A 20,623-nucleotide genomic window follows, 5' to 3' on the forward strand; every position below is an offset into this window, starting at 1 on the left:
ACATATTAACTTATTTAATAATACAATATATTACTGTGAGGAAAAAAAAATTAGGAAAACACAGCTACAGAATAACACTTATGAGAGGGATGAAAAGTATTTTATTTATATATATATATATATATATATATATATATATATATATATATATATATATATATATATATATATATATATATATTTGCAACATTACTATTATATTTTCAAGTTCTCAATCCACTCATGCAATTGTTTAACTATTAAAGCATTTGAATTAATTTATACTATAAACAGATGCAGTGTACATCTTTCTTTCTATGTAACAAACCTCCCTTAATTTTAGAGTCCTATGACTGGATTCATTCCTATCTGATAAGATGCTGTTTGGCTATAATTTCCTTTACCAATGTTCCCACACAAATCACACATGTTGGGACTTTATCTATCTTGTGTGTGTGTGTGTGTGTGTGTGTGTGTGTGTGTGTGTGTGTGTGTGTGTGTGTGTGTGTGTGTGTGTGTGTGTGTGAGTGTTATACTAGAAGATCTCATTTCTGGTCTGCTGAAAATAGGAGTGAAACATGTCATAGGTGTCAGTAACAATGCAGTCTGAGCAATGTATCTCCATTTAATTAATGATGGAGAAAACATTGTGTTATTACAACATGCCTTCAGGATGGCTTCCTGTCCAATCATGTTGGACAATGTGAGAGGGAAATCGCTTTGGTCTATTCTGAACACAGGAAAAAGGGAATTTGAGGAGTAGGAGAGCAGTGAACATGCTGACATGTAAGTTCATACTAAGGACAGGGTATAGTTGAATGTTCTTCACTCTGAAAAAAAATAAATCTTAGTATATAAAATATTTTTGAATATAGTCACATTTATCTAGAATTTCCTATTATAAGATAACATCAAATAAATAATAATGATTATGTTTGTGGATGATATTGTGATTTGTGGCGAGAGTAGGGAGCAGGTTAAGAAGAGCCTGGAGGGGTGGAGGTACGTGCTGGAGAGAAGGGGAATGAAAGTCAGTAGGAGTAAGACAGAGTACATGTGTGTGAATAAGAGGGAGGGCAGTGGAGGATGCAGGGAGAAGAGGTGGAGAAGGCTGGAGGAATTCAGGTACCTGGGTTCAACAGTGCAAGGTAATGGGGAGTGTGTTAGAGAAGTGAAGAAAAAAGTGCAGGAAGGGTGGAGTGGGTGGAGAAGAGTGACAGCAGGAGTTATTTGTGATAAAAGAGTATCTTTTAAGATAGAGTAAAATAGTAAAAGGGAAAGTTAATAGGACTGTGGTGAGACCTGTGATGTTGTACGGTTTAGAGACAGTGGCATTGAGTAAAAGACAGGAGGTGGAGCTGGAGGTAGCAGAGCTGAAGATGTTGTGGTTTTCGTTGTGAGTGACGAGGATGTACAGGATTAAAAGTGAGTTTATTAGAGGGACAGAGCATGTAGGACGTTTTGAAAACGAGGTGAGGGAGGCGAGATATAGATGGTTTGGACACATGCAGAGGAGGGACATGGGGTATATCGGTAGGAGAATGCTGAGGATGGAGCCACCAGGAAGAAAGAAAAGAGCAAGACCAAGGAGGAGGTTTAAGGATGTGGTGAGGGAAGACATGCAGGTAGTTGGGTTGAAAGAGAAAGATGTTGAGGACAGGGGGGAATGAAGACGGATGATCCGCTGTGGTGAAAGCCGAAAGAAGAAGAAGAAGAATTTACATAATTGAATGGATGCCCACTTTTTTTCAAGTTTAGCAACATTGTATTAATAGACAAATCTTATCTAATAATTGGAAAGACTGCTAAGATGTCATTTTTGCAATGTGTTAAACAGTGTTGTTTAATTCTGGATGCTGATTGCTTAGGAAATGTTGATTGAAGATGTTAATTTCCTATAATATCATCTGATAGTGCAGCTGCAATGTTTTTAAATAAAGTTTTATGTTGATTCATTCATTGTAATGTACTCCTTTTTATAGTGACAGAAAGCTCACTAGTGACTGTTTACTGGAAACATGATAAAGTTATTATAAATGTGCTATTATTTGATTAAGAATGGTGGAATTTTCCATAAGGAGACCTTTTTACATGTAAGGAAGGATTCTATAATGTCAGTCTTTTCTGTCTGTAATAGGTAAAGCTGCAGACAATTAGAAGAATGATGAGAAGAATTCTTAGTTACTTCAAAAATGAAAAAAGCTCAGCAGTTTTACAGATGTTTCACAACAGATAACCAAAACAAAAATAATTATTAATAGCAAATTGCTAAGGTATAGGATAAGGATTTGCTGTTGAAATCCTTGACTAAAAAAAGAATCAAATGGCAATAATAATGGAGAATAACAAATACTGCATAACACCCATTCATTATTTCTGTCTTCACAATGAATCTCAGCTATCTAAAGTGAAAAGCATTATTCTGTAATTAGCAAAACACACAGACACACAAATAAAACAAAGAAAACCACACCTATTATTTAGCCAGAGAGCAATATTGTAGATAATCCAAATATTAAATTTATAAGGTTTAATTCTAAAGACCGTGATACCATTGCCAAACTCTACAGTATGTATTTTTAATTATAACTGTAGACAGTAAAAGCATTTTTAACATGCTAAAAAAAAAAATTATGTAGTGTACAACACTGTTTAAATACAGTGGTTAATTGATAAGTGGCCAAATTAATTTACATTTTAAAAATTTTAATAACGTTTTGTAATAATTAGTATACTGCTCAATTTGTCCACACTTAGCATTGGAACATTACAGGAGTAAAGAAATGAAATGAAATGAAATGAAATGAAATTATATGAATAGTTAATTATGAGTTTGGCCACTAGGTGCCAGTGTAGTCTTATTTGTATATGCTTATTTAAAGGTGTGTAAGAACACGTTTTCAAAGCTTTTGGTTTAAACGCACATAAACAGACATGTTCCTTACTTTTTATGAACAAAATATTTTAAATGAACAGATAATGTAAAAAAAAACCGTATGGACAGATAATTTAAGTTTGTTGTTGTTTTTTTTCTGGTAAGACTGCAATGGGGAAAAAACTCTCTAGCTGGTAAAAGTTGTCCTGGAACATGAAGTGAGGCTAATACATTTATTAATATGAACATATGACAGTACCTAATTGCATAGCAAGGGTCATGGTGGTATTAGGTATTAGGTAACAGTACTGAAGACAGGCCTAAACAAACATTTGCAAATACAATAATATAACATACATTCATAAAACAACAAACAAATACATTTAAATTAAACAGATAACTATATCTAAACTGATACACATGCAGATATAAGATATATAGTTGTTTAGAAAGTTAGAAAGTTTTAACAGAAGAGTCCAAGGAAATCATGCTAGAAGGAGGGTTTTTTAGTTTCTTGACCGAAGGTCATTAGCAATGTTCTTAAAACACAAGGACACATTATTCTGAGGGTTTGTTTGTTTGTTTGTTTGTTTGTTTGTTTGTTTGTTTGTTTGTTTGTTTTTCTATCATCACTGAACAGCCTGATCAAAACACTATTTGACTTGGATCCAATATGAAACACATTTCTATCTTATTTCTTCAAAAACTGGCCTAAGATTCAGTGAATGCACTGGAGACCAGTGTTCTGTCGAAAAAGCTGACCCCATTAACAGTTTGTGACTTCTCATCCATTAAAAAACAATTATTGCACAAGCCTCTGTAGCTCATAGATCTGGCAGTTCCAAATATTTTAGGGGAAAAACATTATTTTGCCACATTGTTCATGTTGCTAAACAAGTACAGCAGTTAGTGAACTGGAAATTACATCTGATGTAGGAGATCAGATTGTGGAAACACATTGGTGCTCTTCCAGAAAAAAAAAAAGACAAACTAAAGATAAAAACACATTTGTGCAGAAAAAAAGCCCTTAGGTTGAGTAAGTGCAGGGAATCACTGGGTTGAGTAATCTCTGAGCATGAGCTATTATATGAGCACGGCCTTTTTCTGCTTTAGCCAGATAACTGCGTCAGTCAGGCCTCTAGCATGAAGGTAAGCACTAATCTCCATCCACTATGCTGGATAAAATAATGTACGAAAATTATTAACCTAATTTTTTAAAAGTAATAGTAACAGTAGTTGACAGTAGCTATAATTCAAATCACAGTGTTTTTCTTTATTTTTTATGTTTGTTTCTATAGTAATGGCTCATTTACAAGGACCTCATCATTTAAAACAAATACCAAAATAGCATTATATATTTAATACAGATTAAAAACAAATATGTTTTTCAGCCCATGATAATGTATTAATAAAAAATTTTTTATTTATATAATAAATAATTGTTAAACTGGTTAAGGTTTCTTTGAGGATTTTTTTTATTTCAATGTCTTTTGGAAGGTTCTTGTAGCAGAATTAATTCAATTCGATTCATTTTTTATTTGCATAGTGCTTTTAACAATCCACATTGTCTCAAAGCAGTGTTAAAGAGATCAATTAAAGCTGTAACAATTCTGACACAGGAAGTAGATTGTCAGGGCAAAAGCAGGTGTACTTTGTATTTTTATTTTTACAAATAATTTTTTACAAATAATTTTTTTTTGCAAATATAAGATAACAGGTGATTTTTTTTTTATACAGAAATATTATCTTGATAAACCTTATCAATTCTAAAACCCGGTGAATGTCCAGTTGTTTGGTTTTTTTGGGAGGAAAGCACTTCTGGGAGGAATTAAACAAATGTATCACATTCTCTCCAAATGAATTAATTAGATGAATCAATTGCTAAAATTGGCATGAAGATGACATAAAAAGAATAATGTGGGAATTTTGTGTAATTCCCTGACCTTACTGTAATTTTTTAGTTGCAAAAATGACAGTATAAGTTAGAAAGAATTCAGCCACAGCCATCCTTTTTATTATGTTTTTCTACCAGTTAGTGCTTATTAGTTTCCTAGTTTTCTGTAAATCAAAGTCTCTTACTCAAATACATTTTTTGTGACAAACAAAAAATAAAATGAAGCAATAGTGGAAAAAATGGCACGACTTCCAATTTTTTTTTAGAAACAAATGTATATTACAGCAGCCCATTCATGACTTTTAACTAAGGTATAATTTAGATTATCTACCTCCACTATCACTCTGGTATATTTTTCCTGTTGATATTTCATTTTGGTCAATTCTAATGCTTTTATTAATAAGCACTGTGGATATTTTACTTGCTCATGATTTATACTAAAAGACAAAGACTTTGTGTGGTTACATAACTTGTCTTTTTTTCAGAAACTGTTGCTATCTGTCACTTCATCCTGCCTGTTAATCCTGCTCACATGCTTTTCACATATTAGGTAGGTTAAGAAAAGCAGTTCTGTAAACCTGATAAACAAGCTTCCTGTTTTAGGTTGCTCCTTTAGGTAGATCAGTCTGCCAACCTTGTAGCACCAATGCAAAGTTATCAAATCTAGGACATCAATTATCTCTTGACATACATTTGAAATAAGATAGACTTGTTTCTATTATTTGTGTAAAACACAAAATGCATTCATTCACATTCATGACTGTTGAACAGTCTGTAAAATGATCACATGGTGGCTGAATCATGATTGTATTTGCTCTGACAGATGTGAGCAGCCAGTAAACTGTGTATGGGGAGCTTATGGAACCTGGTCAGAGTGTGATGGCTGCACCAAAACACAAGTAGACAGATACATGTGGACTTTGAAATGACTACATAAAAGCTTCAATACCTATGAAATATTTTTACTAATATATATTTTTTGGCTTCTCTTAGGTTAGAGCACGTGCGATAGAAGTGTTTTCTCAGTTTGGTGGGAGTGTTTGCTCAGGGAAAGCCATTCAAAGACAAGCATGCGTGCCTACTAAAAGCTGTCCCCTGGAAGCAGGATGTGGATCTCGATTCCGCTGCCTTTCTGGTACTTAGCCTTGCAAATTTGACCCTTCAAAATAAAATGTTTGGCCCAAACAAGTTTGACAAATTTTCCCTTACATCAAGCAGTAAGCAGTTAATCAGAAATGTCACTGTAGAGAGCTTTTTGGCTAAGGAAGAGAAAAGAGGGGAAACGGGCCACAGTTCACATTTTTCAGTGACTTTTTTTTTCGACACACATGCACACACCCAGTTATTTGTGTACGTCTCTCTTTTTATCTTTTTTCCTGAAGCTTCTCTCTAATTTAGTTTTTTCATCTTTCTTGCTTACTAAGACAGAGATCAGTAATTAGTCAAAAACTAACAAACTATACTAAACATCTATAAAAAAGGAATTTTTTCCAAGAAGTGGTGTAAAAAAGTGTTTGCTGATTTGTTTTTTTTTTTTCATCTTTGTCACACTTTAATGTTTCAAATCATCAAACTAATTTAAATATTAGTCAAAGATAACACAAGTGAACACATTTTAAATTTAGGTTTTTATTATTGAGGGAAAACAAAATCCAAAAGTACATGGCCCTGTGTGAAAATGTGTTTGTTCACACCACTGTATAACATTCCAGTATTCTGTTACATAATGAAAACATTTTTTTATAATGTGGCACATACCACACTTTTATTTTGATTACATCAGAGATCAAGTGTAAATCTATAGAACCTAAAGTCAGATTGAGCTTGCGGGTTATTAATTCTATTTATAACAAGGAGGAGAATTGTGTACATAGAATATTCCCTTAAAGATCATTAGTTTAAAATCATCTCTGTCACCCTTTCCCCCCCAACCCCCTTCTCTTTGTGATATGTGTGTAGGTCAGTGTATCAGCTCCACTCTGGTGTGTAATGGGGATCATGACTGCCAGGAGGATAATTTAGATGAGCAGCACTGTACACAGTCCAACACTATCGTGTGTAACTTGCATAAGCCTCCCCCCAATTCTGATATCACTGGACGCGGGTAAGCAGAGGTGGGAAGTAACGAAGGAGAAATACTTTGTTACTGTACTTAAATAGATTTTGCTGATATCAGTACTTCACTTCACTATTTACTTTTACTCAGCACATTTTACACAAATATCTGTACTTTCTACTGCTTATATTTTTAAAACAGGTTTGTTACTTTAGTTTTAATCTATTTGGTGACATGATCAATATTTTTTCTTCTCACTGCATGCCGTTTTCAACCAATCAACCTATTTTAATCTATCACTGGTGAATCATTTCCTGGCTCTCACACACCACAGATGTAGGCTAGTTTATGAAACTAACAATAAGGCATAGGGCAACAAGAAATATGGGGTTACGGTGGATGAGACAGAGGATGTCAGTGGTCATTAGACATTTCTAATCACCTGATCATCATCATCATCTTTTCTCTGCTTGTGGTTTATTAATTTTTTTTGTTATAATATATTAATTTGGGCTGTGAAAATGCAAGTTTATTTTAACCGCACTAATTTTACTTGAAAATACTTGAAAAAAATAACAAAACCCAAGACATCTTGGTCCAGACAACTGCCCTTCTATTTCTTTGATCTTCTATATGAGTAGGAGAATGCTTACATTTTTAGTCTATCCTAATCACATATGAGTGAATGGGGGATTAAAATGGTAAAAAATGCAGAAGCAATCCTATGAAGCCTGAGCTTCACATGTGCTATTCATGTAATTTATAATGTATTCTTATAATGTGTTTTTGCTCTTGTATTCTACAGGGTTAACGTGTTGACAGGAAAACTGAAAGCTAATGTTATTAACACTCGCAGCTTTGGTGGCCAGTGCAGAAAAGTGTTTAGTGGGGATCACAGTGACTTTTACAGACTCCCACAGAGTATCCTCAGATACAATTTTCAGGTGAGCAAGAGCATGCATAAAGGATTCATTGTATAAAGAAATTGTATCTATTAGGCATGTAAGAATAAGAGACACACTATTCTGTGCACATTTAATGGTGATCAAAGTTGCCTAAAGTTGATGATATTAGTTTGCCATGACATAAATTGGGCTGATATAATATTCAAATAGTACGGCAACTTTATCAGGTATGTCAGGTTTCTTTAAAATCTGTTTCCTGTAGGAGGTTTACAAATCAGTGACACTTTACTCGTTGTGTTCATAAGTTTAAATAACCTACACAGCATATTTGTGGAACTAACTATTTTGTAATTAGTTATATCAGTATATAAATGTTAACATTGTATAAAGTTCCAGCTATAAAATCACGTTATTATCTTATAGGTTGTATAAGATAACTCTTTACAAGAATCTTTACACTTTAATCAGGTGGCTGTTGAAAATGACTTTAGTGATGAGTTCTACAACAGCTCCTGGTCCTACATCGAACATGTAGAGCGGCAAAAAGAAATCAGAGGAGGCCATGATCACAAAACCTTCCACAAGGAACTGAAGAGGAACCAGGTAAGATTTAGCTCTGACTTATTAAATTTACTGAACTGACAATACATTGACATTTTTACAACATTTTACAACATTTACAGTATTTTAGATTTTTCTTTAAATTATACCCTTGGGGTTAAACTTTATTATTATAAAAAAAAACAACAACATTTATTTATTGATTTAATGATTGTGAATAATTTGATTAGTTGTACTGTGCCTAACTGCAGCAATGAACAGTATTAATTTGTAAATTTTTACTGTCTGTTCAACAAGGACACTCAAGTGACCAAGGTTAATTAAAGTTAAAAGGTCATTGAGCCAGTCAGTATAAAAAAAAAGCTTTCCCTCTGTACCTTAAAATCAGAACCCCCATAAAACACTTGGAAGCACTGCTATTGTAAATGCTATTATACAATAATCCATAAGAAATATTTGCAATATTTAATATACCTGTGATGATTTCAATTAATATGTGCCATTAAGGCTACTGCTTTTATTTGTCTACACCGCCAATGAACTCCTTAATTGAAACAAAGCAGCTCGTTTATAAAATGTAATCACAGTTGTCACAGTCAGATGTGGAAAGTAATGAAGAACAAATACTTCGTAACTGTACTTAAGTAGATTTTTTTTACTTTACTTTTACTTTACTTCAATATTTATTTTTCATGCAAAGTAAATCTTTTACACACATATCTGTACTTTCTAATTCTTACATTTTCAAACCATATTTGATTTGTTTTCTGCTGGAAGCCCTTCTTAATGCAACCCCTTCCCATTTATCCAGGCTTGGGACCGGCACTAAGAGTGCACTGGCTTGTGCAACACTAATGGTTGGGTTAGAAAGAAGGAGGAGCACAGGGTGATGTTTAAGAGTGGAGGAAGGTGCACACAGGTGGACTATATTCTATTCAGGAGATGCAACCTGAAAGAGATTGGGGACTGTTAGGTGTTGGCAGGGGACAGTGTAGCTAGACAGCATCAGATGGAGGATTGCAGGGCGGTTATGGAGTAGAAGATAAATAAGAGAGTGAGGACTGAAAAAAGAATAAGATGGTGGAAATGGAACGAGGAAGACTGTAGTGTGAGATTCAGGAAAGAGGTCTGAAAGGGGCTTCGTGGGTGGTTTGAAGAGGTGCTGGATTACTGGGCAACTACTGCAGAAATGATAAGGGAGATAACTAGGAAGGTACTTGGTGTAGCACCTGGAAAGAAAAAGAAAGACAAAGAAATGTGTTGGTGAAATGAGTGAAAGGAGTGATTTGTGATAGATGAGTATCTGCAAGAGTGAAAGGGAAAGTTTATAGGACTGGATACATTATATAACAAAATTTGTAATTCTTTTGTATTATATATTAATATGATGTGAGGTACAGTTACCCACATGACACTAAAACAGGTAGTACCAATGGCTTCTTTTTTTCTACTTCTACTTGAATGAAGGATGTGTGTACTTTTGCCATCTCTGGTCACAGTTATTCAAAGCTGTATACTATTAGGAAAATAAAGGCTACATCTAACACCCTAAAGAATATCCAACTTTTTATAAACCTTCAAGGAACCCTTTCTAGAGGTGAACAATCCATCATATTATTGAGAAAGGTTGAAAATTCGATTAACTGGAAGGTTCTAGTGAACATTATCTTACTATACAATGCAAATGCTTTTATTTTATGCAGCTTTAAATCTGCTCAGCTGGTCTCAATCTGGATGCATAACTACATAACTAAATTCCTGATTTGCAAAAACAAATGACTTCCTGTAAGTACTAATGATAAAAAGGAACATAAAATCTGATGTTCTTTTTCCAGGCTTACCAGCTCTTGATTATCAAGAACGAGGTGGAAGTGGCTCAGTTCCAGAACAATATCCCAGATTACCTGCCGCTCTCTGAGGAGTTTTGGAGAGCTCTATCTGCTCTGCCTAGTACATATGATCCTGCTGCCTACCGTTCACTTCTGCAGCTCTACGGCACACATTACATGACTGAGGGCTCTTTGGGTGGAGAGTACCAGCTCCTGCTGGAGTTTGACTCCAAGTTTATGAGTGAGATGAGTACGTGTTATTTTACCTAAATCTGTTTTCTTTTTATTTTTTTTATTAAAGGTGAAGGGTGTGAAATGTCTGTAGCTAAAAACCAACTTCCAAGATCTTGTGTTCTTGTGTTCTCACTCTCATAAATCATTTGCAGTTCTATAGCTATACAACAACCTAAATGGTTCCAGAGGTCACTTAAAAGTCTCTATGGACCCATAGAAACTTACAACAAAGGGGCTCATTTTTCTTTTTCATTTCAGAGTGGGCTTCAAGTAGTATCCCTTTGGATGGCAAAGAAATATTTGTTCTAATGTTAACTTTCCAAGTAACTTTGCTGTATTTGCTGATTCAGAATTTTTCATATATTGGATACAAACTTTTGAATGAAATTATATTTTATTAAACACTGTTTACTCTTTAAAGGCTTTATGTAGAACCAGATAAGAGAGCGTTTCCTAATTAGAAATGCAGGAATGTATGAAAAAAAAAGCAAAAAAATAAAAATAAAGAATTGTAGACTGTAATTAAAGGTGGTAAAATCTTTGACACACTTTGACATTAATAAATAAATGATTTTATAGCACACGTTGAATTATCAAACCTGCTTTTATAGAAATCATATTCTTATAACAACATGCCCCCAATTGTTTTATTTATTATAAGGCCTAATTTTTCTATTGTGAAGTTTATATTTTTCTGTTTAAAAATGCAGATCAAGAAGATATCGACTTTCACAGATGTATCACCCGTGTCAAGAGACGCCTGTTCAGAAAAAAGACAACAACCAAGTGTGAGAAATTGATCCAGACAATTAAGAGCTACAATGGTTACTATATTTCTTTTCATCCACTACATTCCACAATTCAATCTGAAATTTGCTGCATATATGAATGTTTAAATGTTGTTAACAGAGCAAAGCAGCCAGAATATGCCAGTGAACATCAATGTAATTGGAGGGTATTCCACTTACATTGCTGGTTTACGCATTCTGGACCTGGAGAACCCTGAGCAGAACCATGCCATGTATGCTAAATGGGCTGGCTCAGTAAAGGAGTTTCCACAGGTGATCAAACAGAAGGTATGTCAAAGCAAATTAATAAAGTTACCAAAGATATAATTAATACAATTTGTATTTAATAACACTATATATAACTTTACAATACAATATAAAGTTTATAACCTTAGGTAACTAGGCACAAATACAAATAAGTAAATGAGTAGCACATTTTATCTAGAGCAACTTTTAACTACATTTATTTCATTTATACAACTAAGTAGTTAAAGGGTTAATGTCCTTTCTCAAAGCAAACCTGGCAGTCATAAGATTTGATCTCATGACCTTCTAATTAGTAGTCCAATATCTTCACCAGTATACTACAAAACCCACACTTTTTTCCTATTCTTAGAGGAATATCATTAATAAATCAGTATTTGTTAAGAAGTTACTATATAAGATATATTGTTAACTTGTAGTTATGCAGGAAAAATGTTTGTAAATCTTAGTATTTTAAAGGAATAAGACACATGCTGAAAACTAGTTCCTGTATTTTAATATGAATTGTATAAAAGGATTAGCTTATCAGAATGAATCATATTATAATATTTTTTACACTGATCTAGAAATGATCTACAAATGATGAATAGATTAAAACTTTACTTAGAAGTATAAAAAAAGAAAAACTATGCTATAAACCTCTTAGTAGTTTAATAACCAAATTGATGAATGCACTTTGACATTTGGCAGACTTTACGGATTTTATGAAGAATGTGCATTGAATTGCAGGGAGGCAAAAAAATAAACTGACAGTATGCAAAAGCTGTTTATGAGCTATAAAGAGGTTGTAGGCAGTCTTAAAGACATAGGAAAGAAACCTGCAAAGTTTTTCATAAAATAAATAAATAAATAATATATATATATATATATATATATATATATATATATATATATATATATATATATATATATATATATATATATATATATATATACTACCTATCAGTTGTTTTGCACTATACATTAGATTTCTTTCTCTTCTTCATTTGTGCTATGAGTAACTTTTGCACGCTACTAAAATCTTTATTTTGTATGGAAAGATCTAGACCATCCCAACAGATTATATGCATAGGTTTTTGTCGTAATATTTTTAGCTGAGGCCAATCTATGAACTGGTGAAGGAGGTATCATGCGCACAGCTGAAGAAGCTACACCTGAAGAGGGCGTTGGAGGCCTATCTTGAGGAAGAAAACCCATGCCACTGCAGGCCATGCCAAAACAATGGCAGGCCTGTGCTAAGTGATGGCGTGTGTACCTGTGTGTGCAAACCCGACACCAGCGGCACATCCTGCCAAAACGGCCATGTCCTTGGAGAACAGCTAGGTACAGCTGAGTGTATTATCAAAATCAAATTAAATCAAATTTTATTTGTCACATACACACGTACATACAGAGTACGACATGCAGTGAAATGCTTTATACGACTGTCCGACATTGGGGAATGGGATGGGGAGAAAAATAAAACAAAGAAAAAAGAAGGCAGATAAATAAAGAGAATAAACTATGTAAAATATAAAATATATAAAGATATATATAGGAAAAAGTGTATATACAAGGTATATTTATGGATACAAGGTATGCTTATGTAATACTTATGTAATAATGTATATTATACAGACTCAGACATGTTAATTTGTTGAGATCTTGATTCATTCTTAATGTAGTGATTCATTTCCTATAACTGAATTTCTGATGGTAATGCAGCACATTCACAAGGACTTACATGTGTTTTTATTTAGCCGAGAAAAATCATTGATGATAATAAAAGAAGATGAACTATTATGGAGGGAGTCTTTAAAATAGTAATTGTTGCTATAAATGTATATAAAGTAGGACTGACTTTTTTTTTCTTAATTGTTGCAAAACTGTTGTGGTATGAAAAGAATAATCACATGCTGGAGATATGAGGTTATAGAAAAATATTTAACTGGGGTGGCAACAGTGTATGTTTCATGACACCATACAGTAACTGATTGTCATTGAACATTGCTATTATTTTACAGGAGTGGTTCATGGTGGTTGGAATTGCTGGTCATCCTGGGGAACTTGTTCTCAGGGTCAGAATTCAAGGACTCGCACATGTAATAATCCTGTACCAAAAAATGGAGGCAAGCATTGTGTAGGCCCTTCCATTGAGCACAAAGCCTGTGGGGACCCGGATCTTGACCACTTAATGTATGATGCTGAAAAAATGCAATTGTTGTACTATCATATTTATACTATCATCTTTAGCCTAATGACATAAATACATTTTAGATTTATGGAGCCACATTGCTTTGATCCAACCCTGACCCCGGTGAAGTCCTGCAAGGTTCCACCTCCTTTACCAAATGGGTTTGTTTTGGTGAGGTTATCTAATTGTTATAATTTAACATAATATTTCTGTAAACAAATTGACAAACTGGCTCACTCGATACTCATTTTCTTTTTTATTATTTGTTGTCTATGTTCAGAGCCCTACAGATGTTTATGCAGTTGGCAGTAAGATTGAATACACCTGCATTGAGGGGTATCACCTTGTTGGGGATTCTGTTGCTGAATGTACAGGGAGCCTGAACTGGAGAAGAGGACGCATGGAGTGCAAGAGTAAGTCATATAAACCTCAGTAGATTTTTAAAAGGTATTCAGTATTTTAGATTATTTAAGTCTAAAATAAACTTCAAATGTATCAAAGTTGGGTTTCAGATCAGCAAATTAAGTCACCAGGGAGATGGTGAATCTAATTGCACTGTTAAAAGTAGAACACAGAATAAAAACCCACAACAACAAACTGTTCAACAGGCTAGAAATTGCAACAATTACTTCCAAGGGATATGAAAGATTGGCCTTAGGACAACTAAACACAGAGCCAGGAAACTAGGAACCAGGCCAACTAAAATACACACAGGAAAATGAAATACAGTTGGCAATAATAACACTATTGACAGGCAGAGGAAAGAATGACATGGGAAACAATGAGAATATCTAGTAGTAGAAACAAAACAATAAAACCAGAATATGGACACAAATAAGTGCAAAACCTGTATACATTTTTTTTAATGCAAATCTATTGAATATAATGTCAGTGTTCCTCTTTTTCATTCCAATATTTGAATTTATATGACCACACAACACAATTCTGGATTTTGATTGCTCAGTAGATGTTGATTAGTTTTCAATAGATGAAGACCTGACAATAGTGCAGCTGCAAGACATAGGTGATTGTATTTATTGCATATCCTTGGCAAATATGCCATAAAAACATATAAACACAATATGTTTTCTGTAAGGAGACATTAATTTGGAATCTCCAGTAAGTAAATAAAAAAGGACATACTGTTATAGGACAATAATCAACTAACAGTAATAGTAAATCAGATTCATCAGTCAGTCCATTAATGGGGGAATTATTTTTGACATTATGCAAAATTTTCCTTTCCTTTTATTGCCTGTTAAAAAACATAGGAAGTTATTAACTGAGACACTTGGACAAGTCTAAACCATATTGATGATTATTCCACATGTCCAGTTTCCATATGTAGTACAGCGAGAACCAAAATTATGATTTTGGTATGTATAGCCGTTTCAGAAATATTTCAGATTTACCCAAAAACAGTCCAACAGTGTATAAATCAAGTGCTTAATAACTTGTAACCATCTAACCTTTGTCCTGTGTACCAGGAAATTCATGTGATGCTCCACCACTCTCGAATCCTCTCATCGCCTCACCCTTGAAACAGACATATTCTATAGGAGAGTCTGTGTCTTTGTCATGTCCCAATGGAATGCAGCTTGAAGGACAGAAGGAGATCATCTGCCGTTCTAGTCTCAGCTGGTCTCCAATACCCAACAACTTTAAATGCAATCCAGGTACAAACTCTAATTTCCCAGCTATGAGAGAAGCCGAAAGAAAGTTTTTTACTAGCTAAAACACTGAAAATCTATTTTAATCCAGTTTGGAAATGGTCCATTACAGAAGCCCTAAATCTATAACACTTCAACAAGTGTGATTCAGAGCTTTTTTAGGAAAACGGAATGCAAAATAACAATTATTATTACCATATTAGATAAAGGGTTATATATAAAGTTAAAAAAAATTTCCTATCTCAATATTTTGATTTAATGTATAACATAAAATTATTTATTTTGACTTTTTTATTTGACATAAAAGAAAAAAACTTTATTTAATTTTTATTATTAATAATAATAATAAAAATAATAAAACAAATATAATAATAAAACAAATATAATAATAATAATAATAATAATAATAATAATAATAATAATAATAATAATATAATAATAATAATATCATTCAGTAAGATATTAGTTTACTGTCTTGATGGCAAAATCGATGGCAAAATTGATGGCCCCACAACTCCTGGAAAGATAAACTGCATCGTGTATGTGTGTAATGAATTAAGAGAAAAACAATTTAAGAAACATCCTTTAAAATTGGGAGGTTATTTTTTGTGTCTGTATACAGCAATTGCTACAGCTACTGTTGCTAACTGAGGCTAATTGAACCAGGATATTAACACTATAACAGTGAGGCTAACTAGCCTATTAGAATTAGTCATATCAAGTTAACCACATAAACTAGACACATTGGCTGTGCAAACATTTTCTTAAGTTGCCAATTTTAACTATAGTCTTGTTTGGACAACTGACCATGAGACAAGCAATCTATTTCCATTAGCAAAAAGAAAGTTCTTTTTGGAACAACAGTTTAGCCTGTCATCCCAAATTATAGGATATAACAGTCAAACAAGACATATGCACTATGCTCCCTTTAATGCTGGCCAGACTTTTTATAAAACCGACTTGAATTGCACAACATTTGTAAAATGTCATCAGTGTGAAAATCCTGATGAAACATACTGACTTCTTTGGTAACTCTGTTATTGTGCAATAATAAAAATATTATTCATAATAATATGAATAATAATATCCTCTAATTTTCTTACACTGACATGTTATGTGTGCTTTAGTGGTGCAGGTAGGGTCCAGCCTGAGCTGCAAACCATGGGAGAAACCTGGGCGAAACCAGTGTGTGTGCAAAATGCCATATGAATGTGGGTAAGCTGGCTTATGGCTTCAGTTCATGTATCATTTTACATACACTGCAAAAAAGGCTTAGGCACACACATATTTTCATATTTTATTCAGTTAAAATTTTGCCTTTTGTTGGTTTGATTATATATTTTTTTGCATCATTGGATAAGTAAACAAGAGTAGATTGTAGATTGTTAGCCTCTCCATCACACACAAAGAAACTTTTTTCTGATTTTATTTATATAACATTGGCTTGTCAGATAATATAACATACTGCCAGAGATGGGAATTAATGAAGTACAAATATTTAGTACTGTTTTTAAGAAGATTTTTCTTTTTCGTACAACTCCTCCTTTTTTAATTTACCACTCATGTATCCTTTCCTGGCTATCACGCACCATAGCTAACAATAGCTATACAACATAGCTAACAACAAGCAAGGCAGAGCCAAGCTTGTATATGAAACAAGTATAGGGCCAACATGGATGAGACAGTGGAAGTCAGCGATGTAAACATGATTGAGAACAGAGAGAGACATTAATGATCATCATCTTTTCTCTGCTTGTGTTCTATATGGTGCTTGTTGAGCCTGGATACATTCATTATATAACAAAATTATAACTAGTTTGTATTAATATATTAAAATGATGTGAGATCCAGTTACCAGTGTGACTCTAAACAGGTAGTAGTAATGGCTTCTTTTTGTCAGAGCCCAAACTTCTGTACTTTAAGCTGAGTGAAAAGTGTAGTCAGTAATTTAATCTCTCGCTTTCTAATATATATATATATATATATATATATATATATATATATATATATATATATATATATATATATATATATATATACATACACACACACACACACACACACAATGGTGTGAACATTTTTTGCCTCCTTCCAGATTTGTTACATTTTAATGTTTCAGATCATCAAACTATTTTAAATATTAGTAAAAGATAACACAAGTGGACACAACATGCAATTTTTATATGAAGGTTTTATTGAGGGAACTACATGGCCCTGTGTGTTTCTGGCTAAGGAAGAGAAAAGAGGGGGGACAGGCCACAGTTCACATAACAACGTGGATTTATTTGACTTCCAGGACATTTTTCAGTGACTTTTTTTTTTCTTCAACACACATGCATGCACCCAGTTATTTGTGTCCGTCTCTCTCTTTATCTTTTTTCTCAAGCTTTTCTCTAACTTCGTTTATTTTTTCTCTTTCTTGCTTACTAAGACATAAATCAGTAATTAGTCAAAAACTAACAAACTATACTAAACAACTACAACAAAGGACATTTTTCCAAGAAGTGGTGTAAAAAAGTGAAAAGGTTCCTGATTTCTTATTTTTTTGCATGTTTGTCACATTTTAATGTTTCAGATCATCAAACTAATTTAAATATTAGTAAAAGATACAACTAATAACTAACACAACATGCAGTTTTTAAATGAAGGTTTTTATTATTGAGGGAAAACTAAATCCAAAACTACATGGCCATGTGTGAAAAAGTGTTTGTCCCCTGTTAAAACTGTGGTTTATCACATCTAATTTCAATTTCTCTATCCACACCCAGACCTGATTACTGCCACACCTGTTCGCAATCAAGTAATCTCTTAAAGAGGACATGCCTGACAAAGTGAAGTAGACCAAAAGATCCTAAAAAGCTAAACATCATGCACAGATCCAAAAACAGAGTACATGTGTGTGAATGAGAGGGAGGGCAGTGGAGTAATGTGGTTGCAGGGAGAAGAGGTGGAGAAGGTGGAGGAGTTCAGGTACCTGGGGTCAACAGTGCAAAGTAATGAAAGTAATGGAGAGTGTGTTAGAGAAGTGAAGAAAAGAGTGCAGGCAGGGTGGAGTGGGTGGAGAAGAGTGGCATGAGTAATGTGTGATAGAAGGGTATCTGCAAGAGTGAAAGGGAAAGTTTATAGGACTGTGGTGAGACCTGCGATGTTGTATGGATTAGAGACAGTGGCATTGAGTAAAAGACAGGAGGTGGAGATGGAGGTAGCAGAGCTGAAGATGTTAAGGTTTTCGTTGGGAGTGACGACGATGGACAGGATTAGAAATAAGTTTGTTAGAGGGACATCAATCATTACCAAGTTGCTCCTGGTGCAAGGCACTTCACCCTCTTTGCTCTAGTGGTGCTGTATCATGGCTGACCCCAGCTCTGACCCCAGAGCTAAAGTGACTAAAGTTGGTGGGATATGCGAAGAAAAAAACTAGGCAAAAAAAAACAAAACAACAAACACAGAGCTACTGGACGGTAAATAACTGGAAGAACGTTCTACAGATGAGTTCAAATTTGACATTGACATTTGAGATAACAGGAGATCGTATGCAAGTTGAAGAACAGGAGAGCAAATATTATCAGACTGCCCCACACCCACAGTCAAACATAGAGGTGTAAGCTTGTAGTTGCTTTTGAGGTGGGAGAGGTTGGAGCTTTTTTCCATATGAAATATGGATATGAACATGAATTATATGAATACTGAACCAACATGCTATCATTCCATACTTTAACAACCTTGCAAGTTCATATAGACTGCAGCTAACTCAAACTAATTTTTACCATGCAATAAAGCAATGGCCTGAAGCATACATTTAAGCTGTATAAGCAAAGCGAACAGTCGGCTGGAGTGTTATCAATTATAGAATGGCCTGGCCATCCACAGCACCTAAATCTTATTGGACTCCTATTGCTCTGGGAATCACTGGATCTCTCTATAAACAAAATGAACATGCATGTGTCTCTTAAAAAACATAACAGACTAGTTGTTTCCAAACTTATGACAGGTGCTGTACCTGAGCAAAACACAGATTAATAAAATTTGTGAACTATTTCTTTATATACTGTATATGCAAAGTAAATCCTGTAATATTGCCTCCTGTCTCATTCCACAGGTCTTCATTGCAAGTGTGTGCCTCTGTGCGTCCTGGCATGGTGAAACAAATGGGCTTGTGCCAGCTTGGTGCCCTGCAGTGTCTGGGCCGGAAAGTCTCTCTGCTCCAGGACACTGCATGTGATTGGCCAGAGACTAAATTTACATCTTGTCAAGACTGCAAGTCATGGGAGGAGTGCAATGGTATGACATATTGATTAATATTTTTGGAATAAAACATATTGAACATGCTGTCATAATATATATATATATATATATATATATATATATATATATATATATATATATATATATATATATACACACATATATATATATATATATATATATATATATATATATATATATATATATATATATATACATATATATATATATATATATATATATATATATATATATATATATATATATATATATATATATATATATATATATATAATTAATGAGCTATTGGTAGTCCTGGTCCTGATGTTAATTGTCTTCCTATAACAGCACAGTCTAATATATTGCTCCTCTTATGCTACAATAATTTGCCAACATGTGTCACCTTATGTCTAGGCAGATTTGATCATTCAACAGTTCTTTATTATGATATATTATATTGAACACGCAGGTCTTGCACAACAGAGAGGTGTTTGTCTAAGACTTGTAAAGTTGAATATTTCTGTGTTTTTTTCAGGTGTTGCATGTAATTGTAAGGACCCAGAAGATTGTTCAGAAGAACCTGCTCACCTTTGCGTGTCTGTAGAGAATGGCAACCATGAGTTAATGACTGAGTGTGAGGCTGGAGCTTGGAGGTGCTCAGGAAAAGATGTCAAAGTCATCAACATTGGAAATTGTCAAAATTAAACAACTTCAGTGTAATCATTTTGTATGTTATTTCTACTATTATTTAAAACACTGTGTGCCATGCTGTTTGGTTGCTTAAATGGCTGCAAATACAAATTGTTTTGTATTTCGGGACTGAATACAGTGTTCTGTATTTCTTCAGAATTGATTTCAAATCAATTACTCATCATTTAACCAATTATTAATTATAATTTGTAATAAGAAAATATGTCCATATTACATTAAGCTTACTTGTGTTTATGTGAGCCTGCGCAAAAGATCCCACTGGTTAATGTAATTGGCACATAAAAATTATCTTTATTCTCATGTCTATATTTATTTTAAAAAATATATATTTTTTTACATAGAGAATATAATCAGACACAGTCTTTCATCATGACAGGTTACAAATGTAGGTCAGGAGACAAAATACACAAAAACAAAAAAATCTTTGTCCCATTACTTG

General features: G+C 33.7%; 1 protein-coding gene across 1 annotated transcript; it reads left to right on the forward strand.

Annotated features, from left to right (window-relative positions):
- Positions 1–3,749: 3,749 nt before the first annotated feature.
- LOC310739290 (complement component C7-like) lies at positions 3,750–20,193 on the forward strand. Its single transcript, XM_083565082.1, has 18 exons — positions 3,750–4,003; positions 5,234–5,298; positions 5,572–5,647; positions 5,742–5,883; positions 6,708–6,852; positions 7,610–7,748; positions 8,178–8,312; positions 10,106–10,349; positions 11,044–11,157; positions 11,243–11,409; positions 12,480–12,708; positions 13,389–13,560; positions 13,642–13,729; positions 13,839–13,971; positions 15,046–15,234; positions 16,356–16,443; positions 19,328–19,509; positions 20,009–20,193. The coding sequence occupies exons 1-18, from the start codon at positions 3,998–4,000 to the stop codon at positions 20,176–20,178; spliced, it is 2,484 nt and encodes an 827-aa protein (XP_083421208.1). The 5' UTR covers positions 3,750–3,997; the 3' UTR covers positions 20,179–20,193.
- Positions 20,194–20,623: the final 430 nt, after the last annotated feature.

The sequence above is a fragment of the Silurus aristotelis genome, assembly GCF_946808225.1.
Source record: "Silurus aristotelis genome assembly, chromosome: 16".
In the NCBI taxonomy this organism is placed as follows: Eukaryota; Metazoa; Chordata; class Actinopteri; order Siluriformes; family Siluridae; genus Silurus; species Silurus aristotelis.

Excerpts from the sequence above, each read along its gene's own strand:
- LOC310739290 (XM_083565082.1), top strand. Across the intron at positions 5,648-5,741 it reads ATGGCTGCACCAAAACACAA|GTTAGAGCACGTGCGATAGA; the intron begins GTAGACAGATAC and ends GGCTTCTCTTAG. Across the intron at positions 19,510-20,008 it reads GTCATGGGAGGAGTGCAATG|GTGTTGCATGTAATTGTAAG; the intron begins GTATGACATATT and ends TGTTTTTTTCAG.